The sequence below is a fragment of the Oncorhynchus kisutch genome, linkage group LG9 (assembly GCF_002021735.2).
Source record: "Oncorhynchus kisutch isolate 150728-3 linkage group LG9, Okis_V2, whole genome shotgun sequence".
NCBI classification, from domain to species: Eukaryota; Metazoa; Chordata; class Actinopteri; order Salmoniformes; family Salmonidae; genus Oncorhynchus; species Oncorhynchus kisutch.
This window is the reverse complement of record NC_034182.2, coordinates 10,441,217-10,458,608: the sequence shown is the minus strand read 5'-3', so window position 1 is coordinate 10,458,608 and position 17,392 is coordinate 10,441,217. Positions and strand designations below refer to the sequence as shown.

At 45.9% G+C, this 17,392-nt stretch overlaps 1 protein-coding gene across 1 annotated transcript in view; it reads left to right on the top strand.

Moving 5' to 3' along the window:
• Positions 1-223: 223 nt before the first annotated feature.
• LOC109896304 (signal peptide, CUB and EGF-like domain-containing protein 1) overlaps positions 224-17,392 on the top strand; it is a 137,724-nt gene continuing 120,555 nt past the window's right edge. The window contains exons 1-3 of the mRNA XM_031832732.1: positions 224-365; positions 2,300-2,422; positions 16,751-16,876. Of these exons, the coding sequence (XP_031688592.1) occupies positions 278-365; positions 2,300-2,422; positions 16,751-16,876 (337 nt within the window). The 5' untranslated portion in view covers positions 224-277. The remainder of the gene's footprint in view (positions 366-2,299; positions 2,423-16,750; positions 16,877-17,392) is intronic.

The window sequence follows — 17,392 nt, the reverse complement described above, 5'->3', positions numbered from 1 at the left end:
CATTTATTGATCAAGTGTAATGATTTTCTGGGTTGGTTGCGGTCTCGGGCGTTGAGTAATCAATTGAACCAAAGCAACCAATTTTATTCTCTCTCTCTCTCTCTCTCTCTCTTCTCTCTCTACACCTCCAACCCGCTCTTCAAATGTGTGCAAGCCAATCAGAGAGCGGCTCCGCTGGTCTCGCTGTCCTCTTCTACTGCCTCTGCCAGTACCAAAACGGTTCTCTTATCAAAGAAACGCATAACCAAAAAACTGCATTCAATCACCGCCTTTTACCATGGGAAGTGCTTGTTTTTCCTGGGACGTTTGTTTGTTTTTCGTCCTCATTAATACTTGTGAGGTGATGGGGAATGTTGGACTCGCAGGTAAAGAGCTCTCATTCTCTCTTAATAATTTTGACACATATTTTTAAGATAGGCTAGTGCTGCCTATATATTTATTTTCCTGTTAATGGTTTATTGAACTGTTAAACCAGTGTATGACAGCGTAGAATAGGTGAAACGTAGTGGATTTCTTTAATGCACAGGCTAACGTAGATGATATTCATTTTAATTGGAGAGTATTTGTGGACTGAGATTACAGTTGAGATAGTTGAGATAACATGTTCCTTTGAGAAACACTTGGTTGAGGATGGATCATTTGAACAGCATGGAAAGGAGAAATAGGTGAACACCGATTTTGCACAACAACAGTGAATGAAATATATACATTTGAAGCCAAATCTAGCAATTATAATAGCCTTTGAAATGGTGATGTGATATGCGCGCGAAATAAATCAGAGGCTGCAATAACGTTTACATTTGGCCTTGCGGAGCTGAACCATTATCACCCATTTTTGACTGACAATAAAAGAGTCCATTTTTTTTGTCAATATTACTCTAAACACTATTTCAAGTTTAGTATTTGTTTCGCCTTATTGAATTCCCATTTCTGAATGTTAAACAAGTGAGAAGAGTCAACAAGAAATGAGGTCCGTCGCCTGATATCTATCTGAATGTTTTACCCGTCGTAGATCAATCTGTCAAGTAGGTCCTGGACTGGTTTTAATTGTGTGAATAAAAATATGACTACGCATCTTTTCACCCCCCTCTGCTTGAAAAAAATCCCTCCTATGAGCTGATACATAGCATATTTCCCGGATCAGTTGTCTGCCCAGAGGTATCCATATGGACGTGGGTTGGAAAGGTGGCCTTCGCGGTCCCTAGAGGAGTCTGTCCCAACCTGCTTATCGACGACCTTTCAGTGGATAGTGGCGCACAGTGTCTCCCTCCCACTATGGATGAGCGAGAAGTCATTATTGGGACGGGCACTGAAGCACCGGAGAGGGCTTTATTTAACTATTAGTCAACGATATTTCATAATAATAGTCCCATGGTGAACCTGCAATAACAGTTTCCTGCCTTATCTCTATTCACTGTCAACAACTCAGTGAGACCTGGCAGTTGAACTATCAAGTCCAGGTTTTACAGGCTATATCCCACTGCCTACTCCTATCACTTTATTTGTCATTTCTACTGGCACTCACATGGGAGCAAATAAATCAGTCATCCACTTGATAAAAAATATTTATTGTAATGACATTTGATTGTTTCTTCATTGCATTTCGTTGAGCTGGGCAGGGCAGGGGCAAGACAGGAGACAGGGTAGCTGCTTCTCAGTTCAAGATACAGCACTAGAGAGAGAAAGGGAACAGAATTTTGGATAGATACAACTTTCTCTCTTACACGTGTGGTCTCTCTCTTTCTTTCTCTGTCTGTGAATGAGCTGTAATTAGCCTGCTTGAGGCCTCTGGATTCAGCCCCCAGATGTGACTCTATAACATTGACTTGATCAATTAGGGTTCAATGTTGTCACTCAGTATTCCATAGGCATCCACTAAGCCCTGATACACTAGTGTACCTCTCTGCTAATGGTATTTGATTCATATAAATTATTATTGGTTTTGTTCTCTTTAGTGTTATCCAAGAGAACCTACCGGTATCATTTATAGAGTTAAGAAACCTCACCCTCCATCCACTATGTCCCTCCCTGACAGTTTATTGTCTTATACGAGGAGCTTTACATTTTGGACGTTTGCCATCATAAAGTAAATATTTCCAGCCTGTATATATCTGGATGGAGCTGCATTTGGCCAAGAGGACTGAGCTTTCCCTCAGAGAGCAGGGTTAAAACATTCGATGGAGGTTGTACAAAACCCATTCACCTCTCACCAAAATCATCACTATTTTATAGACTTAGTCCTATTGATGAGTCCTTAGAGACCAGTGGTTTACAGTTGTCCCTTGTGTCATTTCTTTAGAAGCCGATGAATGCTCTGAAGGCACGGATGACTGTCACATTGATGCTCTCTGCCAGAATACCCCCAAATCCTTCAACTGCATCTGCAAGCCGGGGTACAAGGGAGACGGCAAGCAGTGTGAAGGTGAGTTTCACTACATTGTCTTATTATGACTTCAATGTGATATTACTCCCCTCTATATTACTTAATTCACCCCCCCCCCCCTTCCGCCACACCGATCCAAATCATCATCCTCAATCACCCCACACCCCTGTCCTCTCCGCACTTCATTCCACCCGCCCCCTATTGCTCTCTGACAGGCTCAGCAGTAATGGCAGGTTTTACAGCTGTTTCACAGGAACCCCCTGTTTCTCTCCCCTCCTCTCCCCCTTCCCGACTCCAGCCCCCCGCCAGTGCTCTTAATTAACTGTGAGGAAGTGGACTGAGGGAAGGTGTGAGGGTGAGAGGGGGCAGCACCTGGCTGTGCGTTCACACCTCCACTCATTTCTGACTCAAATCACACCACAGCTGGAGCTAGAGTTAGCTTAGCGCACAGCACACACTCCCTCCCAACGCTAGCCTGTCTAGCCGTACAAATGCAATCGAAACACATCTATGCACGCACACGCAAACGCCAGTTCAGCTTATAGGCTACCACGGCAAATAGCGTGGACACAAAACGATACATTAGTCATATTGGGCCCTAGAGCTAGCCAGGATAGGAGAGCAAGAGAGGATTGTGGTGATGATGGGCCCTTTTCTATAGGGGTTTTCACTGCCTCTATGTTCAGGCCTTTTCAGGTGTCTCCTGTTTGTTTAAGTATTTGTGTGTATGTCAGTGAGTTATATCCAACACTTTCTGCTGTTTGCTCAGCTGTGTACCAGTCTCCCTCGCCTGAAACACATGCACACACACACACACACACACACACACACACACACACACACACACACACACACACACGCACACGCACACGCGCACGCGCACGCACGCGCACGCACACGCACACGCACACACACACACACACACACACACACACACACCACACACACACACACACACACACACACACACACACACACACACACACACACACACACACACACACACACACACACAGAGAGAGAGTGCAGGTATTATGTTTGAGGAACTCACCTGAATATTGCCCATTCAGAGATTCTATACCTCTCATTTGGTCATCCTGGGTAGAACACAATGAGATGATCCCGTGTCATTGTTTGATTAGCTCACTTATCAAATGCCTCAGGCTGTGTGAGTCGGTCTTCCTACATATGACTATATAATCCCCTACCTGGCTTGGAGAGAGGGAGTAAGGGAGATTGACTATTATTTCCACCATTTTGTGTCTGCTGATTCTGTTGAGTTGTGTGCAAGTCCATATTGGCAGCAATGCGGTCTACTTGATATAGCTCTGTCTCGATTTGCCCCCAGTCTAATTCTATTGGCCGTCCTCCGCCATTGGACGTAAACTATGACATTGGAGAGACGTTCTGGAATTGCTAGAAATGCCTGTACTAAAAGTTGATATTGAACCAGGCAGCTCTGCAACATGTTGGATTATCTTCAGTCAGAAACACAATGGTCCTAGACCAGATTGAGCTGCCCAGAATAATATATTAGATGATGTCCATAGAGAGTAAACTACAAAAGGTTGAGTCTTTTTAGGGATATGTTCCTCCTACCGTGAAACAGCTGTCTGAGCAGAGGGCTGACCTGTCTGTCTGTCTGTCTGTGTGTACAGATTTATTGTGCTTATGAATGTTTTTTTTTAAAAATTGAATATTTGGATGGGAATATATTTGTCCCGATTGTTGATTGAATTGTGTGTGTGTGTGTGTGTGTGTGCACGTGTTACACAGATGGAGAAACTGATGACGTATGCGTATGCCTCAGTATCTGAAATCCAACGTGTCCTGTCCTCCTGTCCCATACTGAAACAGCACAATTAATGCCTCGATCACACATATCCAATGGAACACTGTGTTTGCCTTTAAAAACAACAACTTTATTTAACAAGTCAGTTCAGAACAAATTCTTATTTACAATGATAGCCTAGTGGGGAACAGTGGATTAACTGCCTTGTTCAGAGGCAGAACGACATATTTTTACCCTGTCAACTCAGGGATTTGATCCAGCAACCTTTCGATTACTGGCCCAACACTCTTAACCACTAGGCTACCTGCCACCCCGATGCCTTGCAGCGTTGCGTTGCAGAGGCAGTTGCAGTGGGTTCGGTGTGGCGCATATGTTGGATTTATCCAACGCATGTGTCAAACTGTATGCGTAGATGGTAGCAGGAAGTGAATGTTGAACTTTTGTTGCACACACATCCAGATGATGCTGCGTACCGTTTTGTGCAAAGACGCTGTCAGTGGGACCGAGGCGTAAGGTCCAGTGAATGGGTGACAGAATGAAGACGGATGGTGGATGTGAGTTGACCCCTGACCTCTGTGATTAGATAGGGGCTGTGTAATTGGCCGGCTATGTTTCCCATCAGCAGACATTACCCCGGTGGTGCAGAGGACAGAGTCATTAGGACGAGCAGAGAGCTGCTCTCGCTCGCCCTCTCTCTCTCTCTCTCTCACTCTCTCTCTCTCTCTCTCTCTCTCTCTCTCTCTCTCTCTCTCTCTCTCTCTCTCTCTCTCTCTCTCTCTCTCTCTCCGTCTGCTGTCTCTCTACTTCCTGTGAAATGACTATGCCTCAGGATGGAAGACAGAAAGGCTACACTCTATCAGAGAGGGACCCAGTAGTCTGCAGCTGATAACTCAACATTCCAGTAGAATTTACGGTAACACTTCATGCGTTATTACGTGTTTTAAGCATGAGCGTTTATGTCCTATTATAAGGCATTTATTGAATGACGTAGACTATTGCAGGTTAACTGTAATTAACCACAAAATTGTATTTGAATCATAATTGTTCCTATCAGATTATGGTGCTTCTCTCGAGGCAGACCCTTCTTTAAAGCTGCTCCTCAGAATGCTGCTCTCTCTCGCCTCTGAAATCTGATCTTGCGTTTATGAATGCCGCTCTCTGTAGATTTTTCCATGGGCTGATATTGCTGGCTCGTTATGGAAAAATGTGAACTTTGGGCCCTGCGCTGTCAACCCGAAGAATGAGACAATGTGAAAGAGCATAAACCGTTATGCATAGTACAAGGTCATATCACTCTGTCCTCGCAATGCTGGACGAAGTGGTTTCAGGCGGCATCAACTGCACATCTATGATGATCAGAGTTGTGCTGATCTAGAAAGTTTCTACTGTATATCTACAGTATAGCTGTCACGCCCTGACCTTAGAGAGACGTTTTATTTCTCTATTTGGTAAGGTCAGGGTGTGATGTGGGGTGGGCATTCTATGTTTTGTTTTCTATGTTTCTTTGTTTCTATGTTCTGGCCGGGTATGGTTCTCAATCAGGGACAGCTGTCTATCGTTGTCTCTGATTGGGAATCATACTTAGGTAGCCCTTTTTCCCTCCTTTGATTGTGGGTAGTTGACCTTTGTTAGTGGCACTATAGCCCTGTAAGCTTCATGGTTGTTTCTTCGTTTGTTGGCGACATTTTAAATGAAAGGAAAATGGACACTCACAACGCTGCACTTTGGTCTACTTCTTTCGACGGCCGTGACAATAGCACCTATGTGTCCCTACTGTTGTTAGTGCTTTGGAGACGTTTTAATTCCAAGGAAACTGCTACAAATGAGAACTGGTTTCAGAGAAACTGGTTTCCGAAAATCATTCTAATTTTGCCACAGGAATTGTATTTATTGATGTACTCAGCAAGAACTACACTTTCAGTGACAGTGTGAAAATAAAGGACTATTACTGTTTTCCTGCCTATCAGTTCAGTTTGGATGAAAATAGGCCCATGCTGTTCTCTGAGTAGGCCTATAACTCAACAGTCACGTGGTTCTCTGCTCATCAGTAGCAGCCAGTAGTAGATTATTCCAACAATCCACAGAGAGGAGTCGACTGGGCTGGTTGCCACAGGGCTGTCAGGGTCCTGTGAAAGCCTGTCCATGTTTGCTCAGCATTTGTCACTTGCTGACTAATTGATTGGTTTTCATTGGTCTTGTCCCTGGCACTCATCCTCTCCTCCTTTTCAAAAACGAGTTTCAGCACTACAGCCTTTGCTTTTCTCTTCCCATGTCCTCTACAGTCAAACAGTTGACTTTACTCTGTAGAACATCTAGGCTACCATTTCCTGGTGATGCTGAAGATACTAACATGCGTTGTCACTCGACCTCTATCTGTGTTTGAGTGGCTGTGTGTGTGTGTCAGAGCTCAGCTGTGTAGTCGTGTGTGTGTGTCACCTGTATGCCAGGGTGGAGAGAACAGCAGCAGTAGCCGATTCAGGCATAGAGACAGATAGAGACTGAGCCATGAGTCTGCTCTCCCAGCAGCAGCAACAATTACCTGACCTGCTTTACAGAGGGAGGGAGGGAGGGAGGGAGGGAAAAACAGAAATATATTTGGAAAGACAGATGCATAGATGCAACTGGGAGAAAATGGATGGTGGGTGAAGGAGGTAAGGACACAGAGAAAGAGGGCGGGAGGGAGAGAGATTTCATGAGATAGAAAGAGAGTGAGATATTGCGGACGGGAGGCTCTGTGGGAGAGGTGGCAGACAATTACTAGGCCGTTGTCTGCCCAGTGTCTGCTACTCCGTCACTGCTCAGGAGCTCTCCTCACTGGCTCGCTGCTTCACACACACACACACACACACACACACACACACACACACACACACACACACACACACACACACACACACACACACACACACACACACACACACACACACACACACACACACACACATATGGAAGAGCAGGTCAGACTCGGCTCCAGTAGGCTGGGGCTTTATATAGCTATAGCTCTGTAGAAAAGAGCGTGAGAGCAGACTCACATATACACTTACAGAGCTGACAGAACAAGAGATGAGAGAGGAGAGGTGTTATTGCTGCAATGCCATACAGCTCATATACCCATAAGCTGTACATGCACAGGCCTCAACACCTGAGACACACACACATTCACGTGCGCGCACGCACATATACAAGCATGCACACACACACACGTTTTCAATCTTGGTTCTTCAGTCTTGGAACGGGCATCAGAACAGAAATTCACTGTCACAAACCCTTGGCCTTGACTGGGCACAAAGCATGGGCTCTCAACCCTCTGCTCATATGAGTGTCTGTGGTTTGTTGGTGTTTGGATGTCAGTAATGGGGACATTTTCTTATTTCTGTCCTGAGGATCTTTGTACTAGCCTTGGTAATGAACCGTGACGCACTACAGGTTCAGAAATAATATTTGGATTATTTCTGGTTTTGTGCCGTCATTCGACCTCTTGGGTAAATACACATGGTTTTTGTTTTCAGAGAAGTTGAGGGATAGGTAGCTAGAGAGGTTGCGATATTCTGAGTTTCAGAGAATTCGGTTGATACCCAGTCTCCTTTACTTTGGTATTGGCTTCTGTGTCCCAAATGGCACCCTATTCCCAATATAGAGCACTACTTTAGACCAGAATCCTATGTACCGTGGTCAAAAGCAGTAAACCAAATAGGGAGTACTGTAGGGTGTCAATTGGGATGGTGGAAGCATCTGACCTATAGAAACCTTACTCAGCAATTCAGTCAGGTACAATTAAACAGCCCCGAAAAGTAAAACAACCCCAAGAATTTGAGAGATCTCCTTTTTCCGCTCAGGGAATTACACAATCCACTGTAGTGAAGTGTCCCTCCTCCACATGCTGTTGCAGTTCTAATTGGATATCTCCCTTCACTGAGCTAAGGACTTTCTCCTCTGGACACACTTCTCTGGACCAGTCCAACTGAAACATCAAGGGGACAGCAGGGGCACGCTCCCTTCCATTCCCACTTCTCCCCCTTCTCTTTCCTTCCTCTTCTTCCCCTCTCTCCTTCCTCACCTCTCTCCCCTTCTTCATCCATCTCAAGGGGCATGTTTCTCCGCTCTCTTGGGGCACGGGCCCGTCAGCGAAGGTGCCTAATTCACTTGATGAGATGTTGAGCATCAACATTTCCCCCGTCACAATTAGGAAACATGCGGCGCGTGTCCAAGCAGCGGAAGCAGCGAGCAGCCCGGTTCAGAAGCTGTCGGGGTCGCCGCTGTCAGATGTCAACAACAGCTCCAGTGCAGGAAGAGATCACTGCTGGAGGCTAACTAGGCACAGGGCATGGCTCAATGTCCATCCTCCCTCCTCGGTCCCAGACCCTAGCCCCATGCCCCAGGGCAGGTGTGAACCCGAGACCCTAACCCCATGCCACAGGACAGGTGTGAACCCTGACCCTACCCCCTCCTGATACCTGCCCTGATCTCTGGTGCTCTCTAACCCTGCTCCCCTATGTAAAACCACGCCTGCCTTGTCTTGTCTTGCCAGGCTGGCCTGATCCAGCCTCACTTCTCACGAGGTGCAAATTAATGACTCTCTCTTTCTCCTTCCCACTGGGCAAAAATCTACGTTTCAAATCAAATCAAATCAAATTTTATTTGTCACATACACATGGTTAGCAGATGTTAATGCGAGTGTAGCGAAATGCTTGTGCTTCTAGTTCCGACAATGCAGTAATAACGAACAAGTAATCTAACTAACAATTCCCCCAAAAAACTACTGTCTTATACACAGTGTAAGGGGATAAGGAATATGTACATAAGGATATATGAATGAGTGATGGTACAGAGCAGCATAGGCAAGATACAGTAGATGATATCGAGTACAGTATAACATATGAGATGAGTATGTAAACAAAGTGGCATAGTTAAAGTGGCTAGTGATACATGTATTACATAAGGATGCAGTCGATGATATAGAGTACAGTATATACGTATGCATATGAGATGAATAATGTTGGGTAAGTAACATTATATAAGGTAGCATTGTTTAAAGTGGCTAGTGATATATTTACATCATTTCCCATCAATTCCCATTATTAAAGTGGCTGGAGTTGAGTCAGTGTCATTGTCAGTGTGTTGGCAGCAGCCACTCAATGTTAGTGGTGGCTGTTTAACAGTCTGATGGCCTTGAGATAGAAGCTGTTTTTCAGTCTCTCGGTCCCAGCTTTGATGCACCTGTACTGACCTCGCCTTCTGGATGACAGCGGGGTGAACAGGCAGTGGCTCGGGTGGTTGATGTCCTTGATGATCTTTATGGCCTTCCTGTAGCATCGGGTGGTGTAGGTGTCCTGGAGGGCAGGTAGTTTGCCCCCGGTGATGCGTTGTGCAGACCTCACTACCCTCTGGAGAGCCTTACGGTTGAGGGCGGTGCAGTTGCCATACCAGGCGGTGATACAGCCTGCCAGGATGCTCTCGATTGTGCATCTGTAGAAGTTTGTGAGTGCTTTTGGTGACAAGCCGAATTTCTTCAGCCTCCTGAGGTTGAAGAGGCGCTGCTGCGCCTTCTTCACGATGCTGTCTGTGTGAGTGGACCAATTCAGTTTGTCTGTGATGTGTATGCCAAGGAACTTAAAACTTGCTACCCTCTCCACTACTGTTCCATCGATGTGGATATGGGGGTGTTCCCTCTGCTGTTTCCTGAAGTCCACAATCATCTCCTTAGTTTTGTTGACGTTGAGTGTGAGGTTATTTTCCTGACACCACACTCCGAGGGCCCTCACCTCCTCCCTGTAGGCCGTCTCGTCGTTGTTGGTAATCAAGCCTACCACTGTTGTGTCATCCGCAAACTTGATGATTGAGTTGGAGGCGTGCGTGGCCACGCAGTCGTGGGTAAACAGGGAGTACAGGAGAGGGCTCAGAACGCACCCTTGTGGGGCCCCAGTGTTGAGGATCAGCGGGGAGGAGATGTTGTTGCCTACCCTCACCACCTGGGGGCGGCCCGTCAGGAAGTCCAGTACCCAGTTGCACAGGGCGGGGTCGAGACCCAGGGTCTCGAGCTTGATGACGAGCTTGGAGGGTACTATGGTGTTGAATGCCGAGCTGTAGTCGATGAACAGCATTCTCACATAGGTATTCCTCTTGTCCAGATGGGTTAGGGCAGTGTGCAGTGTGGTTGAGATTGCATCGTCTGTGGACCTATTTGGGCGGTAAGCAAATTGGAGTGGGTCTAGGGTGTCAGGTAGGGTGGAGGTGATATGGTCCTTGACTAGTCTCTCAAAGCACTTCATGATGACGGATGTGAGTGCTACGGGGCGGTAGTCGTTTAGCTCAGTTACCTTAGCTTTCTTGGGAACAGGAACAATGGTGGCCCTCTTGAAGCATGTGGGAACAGCAGACTGGTATAGGGATTGATTGAATATGTCCGTAAACACACCGGCCAGCTGGTCTGCGCATGCTCTGAGGGCGCGGCTGGGGATGCCGTCTGGGCCTGCAGCCTTGCGAGGGTTAACACGTTTAAATGTCTTACTCACCTCGGCTGCAGTGAAGGAGAGACCGCATGTTTTCGTTGCAGGCAGTGTCAGTGGCACTGTATTGTCCTCAAAGCGGGCAAAAAAGTTATTTAGTCTGCCTGGGAGCAAGACATCCTGGTCCGTGACTGGGCTGGATTTCTTCCTGTAGTCCGTGATTGACTGTAGACCCTGCCACATGCCTCTTGTGTCTGAGCCGTTGAATTGAGATTCTACTTTGTCTCTGTACTGACACTTAGCTTGTTTGATAGCCTTGCGGAGGGAATAGCTGCACTGTTTGTATTCGGTCATGTTACCAGACACCTTGCCCTGATTAAAAGCAGTGGTACGCGCTTTCAGTTTCACACGAATGCTGCCATCAATCCACGGTTTCTGGTTAGGGAATGTTTTAATCGTTGCTATGGGAACGAAATCTTCAACACACGTTCTAATGAACTCGCACACCGAATCAGCGTATTCGTCAATGTTGTTATCTGACGCAATACGAAACATCTTCCAGTCCACGTGATGGAAGCAGTCTTGGAGTGTGGAGTCAGCTTGGTCGGACCAGCGTTGGACAGACCTCAGCGTGGGAGCTTCTTGTTTTAGTTTCTGTCTGTAGGCAAGGATCAACAAAATGGAGTCGTGGTCAGCTTTTCCAAAAGGGGGGCGGGGCAGGGCCTTATATGTGTCGCGGAAGTTAGAGTAACAATGATCCAAGGTCTTTCCACCCCTGGTTGTGCAATCGATATGCTGCTAAAATTTAGGGAGTCTTGTTTTCAGATTAGCCTTGTTAAAATCCCCAGCTACAATGAATGCAGCCTCCGGGTAAATTGTTTCCAGTTTGCAGAGAGTTAAATAAAGTTCGTTCAGAGCCATCGATGTGTCTGCTTGGGGGGGGGGATATATACGGCTGTGATTATAATCGAAGAGAATTCTCTTGGCAGATAATGCGGTCTACATTTGATTGTGAGGAATTCTAAATCAGGTGAACAGAAGGATTTGAGTTCCTGTATGTTTCTTTCATCACACCATGTCACGTTGGCCATAAGGCATACCCCCACCACCCCTCTTCTTACCAGAAAGATGTTTGTTTCTGTCGGCGCGATGCGTGGAGAAACCCGTTGGCTGCACCACTTCGGATAGCGTCTCTCCGGTGAGCCACGTTTCCGTGAAGCAAAGAACGTTACAGTCTCTGATGTCCCTCTGGAATGCTACCCTTGCTCGGATTTCATCAACCTTGTTGTCAAGAGACTGGACATTGGCAAGAAGAATGTTAGGGAGTGGTGCACGGTGTGCCCGTCTCCGGAGTCTGACCAGAAGACCGCCTCGTTTCCCTCTCTTTCGGAGTATAATTTCTACCAACAAATTCAATGTGATGATGTTGAATCAATGTGGAAAACTGATTGGATTTGAAAAAAGTAATCAATGTAAGGGAATTTAGTAAAACATTTTTTTTACCAACCTTTCAACCTAAATCCAATGACATGGTGAGATATTTTGTTGATTTCACGTTGAATTCACATTAGTTGACAACTCAACCAAATGCAAATTAAAACTAGACGTTGAACTGTCCTCTGCGCCCCCAGTGGTTTCTTTCTCTCTCTCACTTTCACCTTTTTCCCCCCTCATTTCTCTCTCTCTCGCTCTCTCGCTCTCTCTCTCTCTCTCTCCCTTTCTCTCTCTCTCTCTCTCTCTCTCTCTCTCTCTCTCTCTCTCTCTCTCTCTCTCTCTCTTGCTTTCTCTCCCTCTCTCTCTCTCTCTCTCTCTCTCTCTCTCTCTTGCTTTCTCTCTCTCGCTCTCTTTGTATGCCTCTCTCCTTTTTTGGGCTGTTGTTTGATGAAGAAAAAACAGAAGACAATATGCAAGCCATCCTCATGACTAACTCTGCTCAGTTCCCTCTGCCTATCAAAAACAGGGTTGTTGTGTTCAAATGTGGTTGCTGGAGACACACACAGGTGTACAGTGCATTTGGAAAGTATTCAGACCCCTCGACTTTCTCCACATTTTATTACCTTACAGCCTTATTCTAAAATGGATTAATTAAACCATTTTCCTCATCAATCTACACACAATACCTCATAATGACAAAGTGAAAATAGAAAAACCTTATTTACATAAGTATTCAGACCCTCAATGGAGTCTCATACCCTTTTCTATGAGACTCCATTGATTATTCTTGAGTTGTTTCTACAACTTGATTGGTGTCCACCTGTGGTAAATTCATTTGATTGGACATGATTTGGAAAGGCACAAACCTGCCTACAGTTGAAGTCGGAAGTTTACATACACTAAAGTTGGAATCATTAAAACTCGTTTTTCAACCACTCCACAAATTTCTTGTTAACAAACTAGTTTTGGCAAGTCGGTTTGGAATACTTTGTGCATGACACAAGTCATTTTTCCAACAATTGTTTACAGACATATTATTTAACTTATAATTCACTGTATCACAATTCCAGTGGGTCAGAAGTACATACACTAAGTTGACTGTGCCTTTAAACAGCTTGGGATTTTTTGTTGTTGATGTCATGGCTTTAGAAGCTTCTGATAGGCTAATTGACATAATTACACATACACATAATTAATCATAACTTGATTACAAATTACGTCATAAAGGAAAACATCCCTAGCGGGCAGAACAGATATGACAGCTTGTTACACAAAAGAAAAGGGGCTGGGTTTGAGTGAAAGAGCAGGAAGACTGAGAAACAAAGGGCGAAGCTGTGCTATCGTAAATACAGTATCTTATGCATTCTAAATTACCGCCCATTTGGAAAAGGAAAATGCAATAAATATTTACTCTGAGCTGCGCTTCAGTAGGTTGGTGGTAGATGGAAGGCCGTGTTGCCAAACCGAGTCCTTTGAAGAATGTTACTGGTTGTCAATTGGATACGTTGTAGTAACGTCGTTGGGTGATAGACGGGATACTCTGTCTGTTCCTTCCTAACCCTTGTTTGCAGCTGCTGTTGCTAACTCAACGGCTAGGAGGTATCACTTTTGTAGTGAATAAGAGTTCAAAGTTCATACTATTCGCAACCAAAGCTCACGCTGATGTTGGCTTCGTTCTGTAGTTATTATCTGAACCATTTTGACATCGGACCGTCGTCCTCACATCCTCGGAACAGGAGGTTATATTGTCGCCAAGGCTTTATATAGGGGTGTGTTTCATAGTTTACAACCTATGTCTCTTCACGTGGGCGGGCCACTGAGTCGGGCCTAATTCATTCATGAAAACCCAATTCTCACATTTTAGAAGCTAAAATCACATTTCATCCCATCACGAATCATTTCATATTCAAACATTTAAATTGAACAACAATTGCATGTGAATCCGATACCTCTGATGTGTAGACTTTCCACTGTAGAGTTTATGTCATCTTATCATTGATGAGAATGTCTCAGATGACAACCAAACTGACATCATACTCATTAAGTACCACTGCATATGTTAAATTGGTCGGATTACCAGAATATAGTTAAGTTCCCCTCACCTTCTGATGTTCCCAGAATCTCTATGTTAACCAAGGGGTTTGCAAATGTAACATCAGTGGGGTAGAGAGAGAGGAAAAAGGGGGGAAGATGTATTTATGACTGTCATAAACCTACCCCCAGGCCAACGTCATGACAGGGGACTGGGAGACTAGTCAGGATCGAGGGAAAGATGAACGGCGCAAAGTACAGAGAGATCTTTGATGAAAACCTGCTCCAGAGTCCTCAGGTTCTCCTTCCAGCAGGACAACAACCCTAAGCACACAGCCAAGACAACGCAGAAGTGGCTTTGGGAGAAGTCTCTGAATGTCCTTGAGTGGCCCAGCCAGAGCCCGGAATTTAACTTATTTGAATTATTGAATTAATTTATCTAAAATCCTGGTTTTGTTTTAGCATTTTGGGATATTGTGTGTAGATTGATGAGTGAATAAAATGATTTAATCAATTTCAGAATAAGGCTGTAAGGTAATACTTTCTGAATGAACTGTATCTACCTGCTATTTCTCCTGTCTATACATCCTCCTCCACGTCTTCTCTCTAGTACAAAGACTGATGTTCCTCTGATTCCCCTGTATTTCCACACCTTTGCTTTCCATTGGAGGATCTCAGGGTGCTATGCAGAGCATGTAAAGGGGTGCCTTGGCATCACGTCTGCTGGTGCAGGGAGAGGCGTTCGTCCAAACACTCCGACAAAAACAGTCATTACCCAGCAGCCCTCTCATTTCAGCGCTCCCTAATTGGTTTCATATGCCTCTGGGATGAGCCACTGATGACCGGGACCAGTTTGTGTACACCAGCCAGGGCCCAGTCTCTGTCTTTAAAGTGCAGAAAGGCCATACCATTCCTTTGTTCGTGTGGGAAAGAGAGTCGAAAACAAACAGTGGATTAGAATGCATGTTAGGCCGGTGTAATTGCCTGCTCTGTAAACATGGCAGGTGCCAGAGCATCTCTAAAGGAAAGAATGTCTGTCCCAGTTATTTATTTAACTTTTATCTTGATTGGTTTTAACTGACTGGAATGCCTCAGGAAAAACACTTTTAGATCAGATTTCTTCTCTATTTCAAGCATTTCGACCAAGATGTGTTGGCGGTGTCTATTCTATATTGTAGACCTGTTTTTCAACTTAAAAGTAGATTAGGCTAAGCTTCTATTGTAGATATACAGGAACATCAAAATAGCTTTTAACCAAGACACTGTGTGTTCTATCCTGATGACAATGAGCTGTCTAGAGGGTGAGAGGTCTGCGTGAGCCGACCGACAGTGGAATATTTCAGTGTGTTGGCGTTGTACCGGTGGTGTGCTGTGCAGTGTCCAGGGCTGTGTCCCGAATGGCACCCTATTCCCTATACAGTGCACTACTTTTGACCAGAGCCCTAAAGGGAAAAGGGTGCTATTTGGGACGCGGCCTCCAGTCCACGGGATGTAGGAGGCGGAGAAAGACTAGAGAGACTAGTGCTAAAAGCTGTTTGTGGCTGACAGAACCAGAACTAACATAGCCCACCTTGCGGTTGGCAGAGACAGGACAGTGTGTGTGTGTGTGTGTGTGCGTGTGTGTGTGTGTGTGCGTGCGTGCGTGTGTGTGTGTGTGTGTGTGCGTGCGTGCGTGCGTGCGCGTGCGTGTGTGTGTGCGTGCGTGCGTGCGTGCGTGTGCGTGCGTGCGTGCGTGCGTGTGTGTGTGTGTGTGTGTGTGTGCGTGTGTGTGTGTGTGTGTGTGTGGGACACAGACAGGCTACTAATGTTGTGTGCCAGTGTCTGAGACAGACAGAATAGGTAAAGGGGATAGGAAACAAATAGAGGGAGAGAGAGAAAGAGAGTGGGAAGAAAGAACAGAGAAAGAAGTGAGATAGAAGAGTGCGAGAAAGGTACTTTAGAGAGGGGGAGAAGGAGCGAGCAAAGAAACAAGAGAAAAGGTGAAAGGGATGCACAGACAGAAAGACAGACAGACTGAGGGAGTGAGAGTCGGCGTCTTGGCCAGGTTGGCGAGTGAGACAGAGACAGAGGGAGTAATACAGGAGTTGAACACTAACCAGATACCTGCTCGGGCCCATCTGGAGTGGAGGAGGACGATAGACGGAGAGAAGGAGAGGATTTGGGGTTGGGGTCTGGCCATCGGTCTGCTTGCCTCCCCTGGCGTTCACACGGAGGGGGGACTGTTTGTTTTAGTGGCTCAGTCCGCATGGCAACCACTTGTGAGTGGCTCCTGTGAAAGACTCCTCCGCTGGCTCAGCATGAAGGGGGAACATAGTCAACGAATAAACATGGCGAGACACTCTCCGTATGCCCCTCTGGACTCTTGTACCCCCAAACACCCCAGTCTTACCCCTAGTATGTATGCAGTCACCATAAGCTGTACCGGTGACTGCCTTTTATCTCCAACCATGTTCCCTGACCTCTGACCTCTACACTCTCCATATGTCCCCTCCTTTTGTACCCCAACACCCATCTTAATGACGCTCCATACTGTTCATCTCTGTCCCCCAATCCCCTACCATCCATTCTACCTTTCCACCTTCCTCTCTTTCCATCCATTTGTTCAGTAGCGACAGTAATTCCTCTCCACCCTTCTCATTGGTCTTCTATGACTCTCCGTTTCAGACATGGACGAGTGTGAGAATGAGTACAACGGAGGCTGTGTCCACGAGTGTATCAACATCCCGGGCAACTACAGGTGCACCTGCTACGACGGATTCATGTTGGCCCACGACGGACACAACTGTCTGGGTGAGTGTGCAATCCTCCTTAACCCCCTTTTAAACTCAAAGTGCAACCTATCCAAGTCTGTCATTTATGTTTGTATGAGACTGTGCTATCTTCTGGATCTTTCCCTGTGTGTGTGTGTGTGTGTGTGTCTGGCTCTCAGCTCCCTTCGTTCTCCAGAGAGTGTCTCTGTCATCGTTTTGGAGGACATTTTATCCTCATTTCATTCTTTGGGTTTCGTTTTGGGTCGGCGCTCAGGGTTGAAGAGTTCTTCTCTTCCTCAGCTAGATATCTCCAACCGATATCTGTCTGGGGCATCTGCAATGTGCACTAGCGGACAGATCCAGTTCATTTAGTCTCGGCCTTCTCTTATTGACTTAGTGTCAGGCAGACAAATGTGTTTCTGCTCCTCCTGCAACATGCCGGTTCTGCTTGGATGTGCTTAGACACATTTCGTCTTTTCACTCCCCACCCCGCTGATTGACGCAAGCAAAATCAAAATCTGTAGTTTGGATGCCCTTGCCCGCAACCCAAACATAT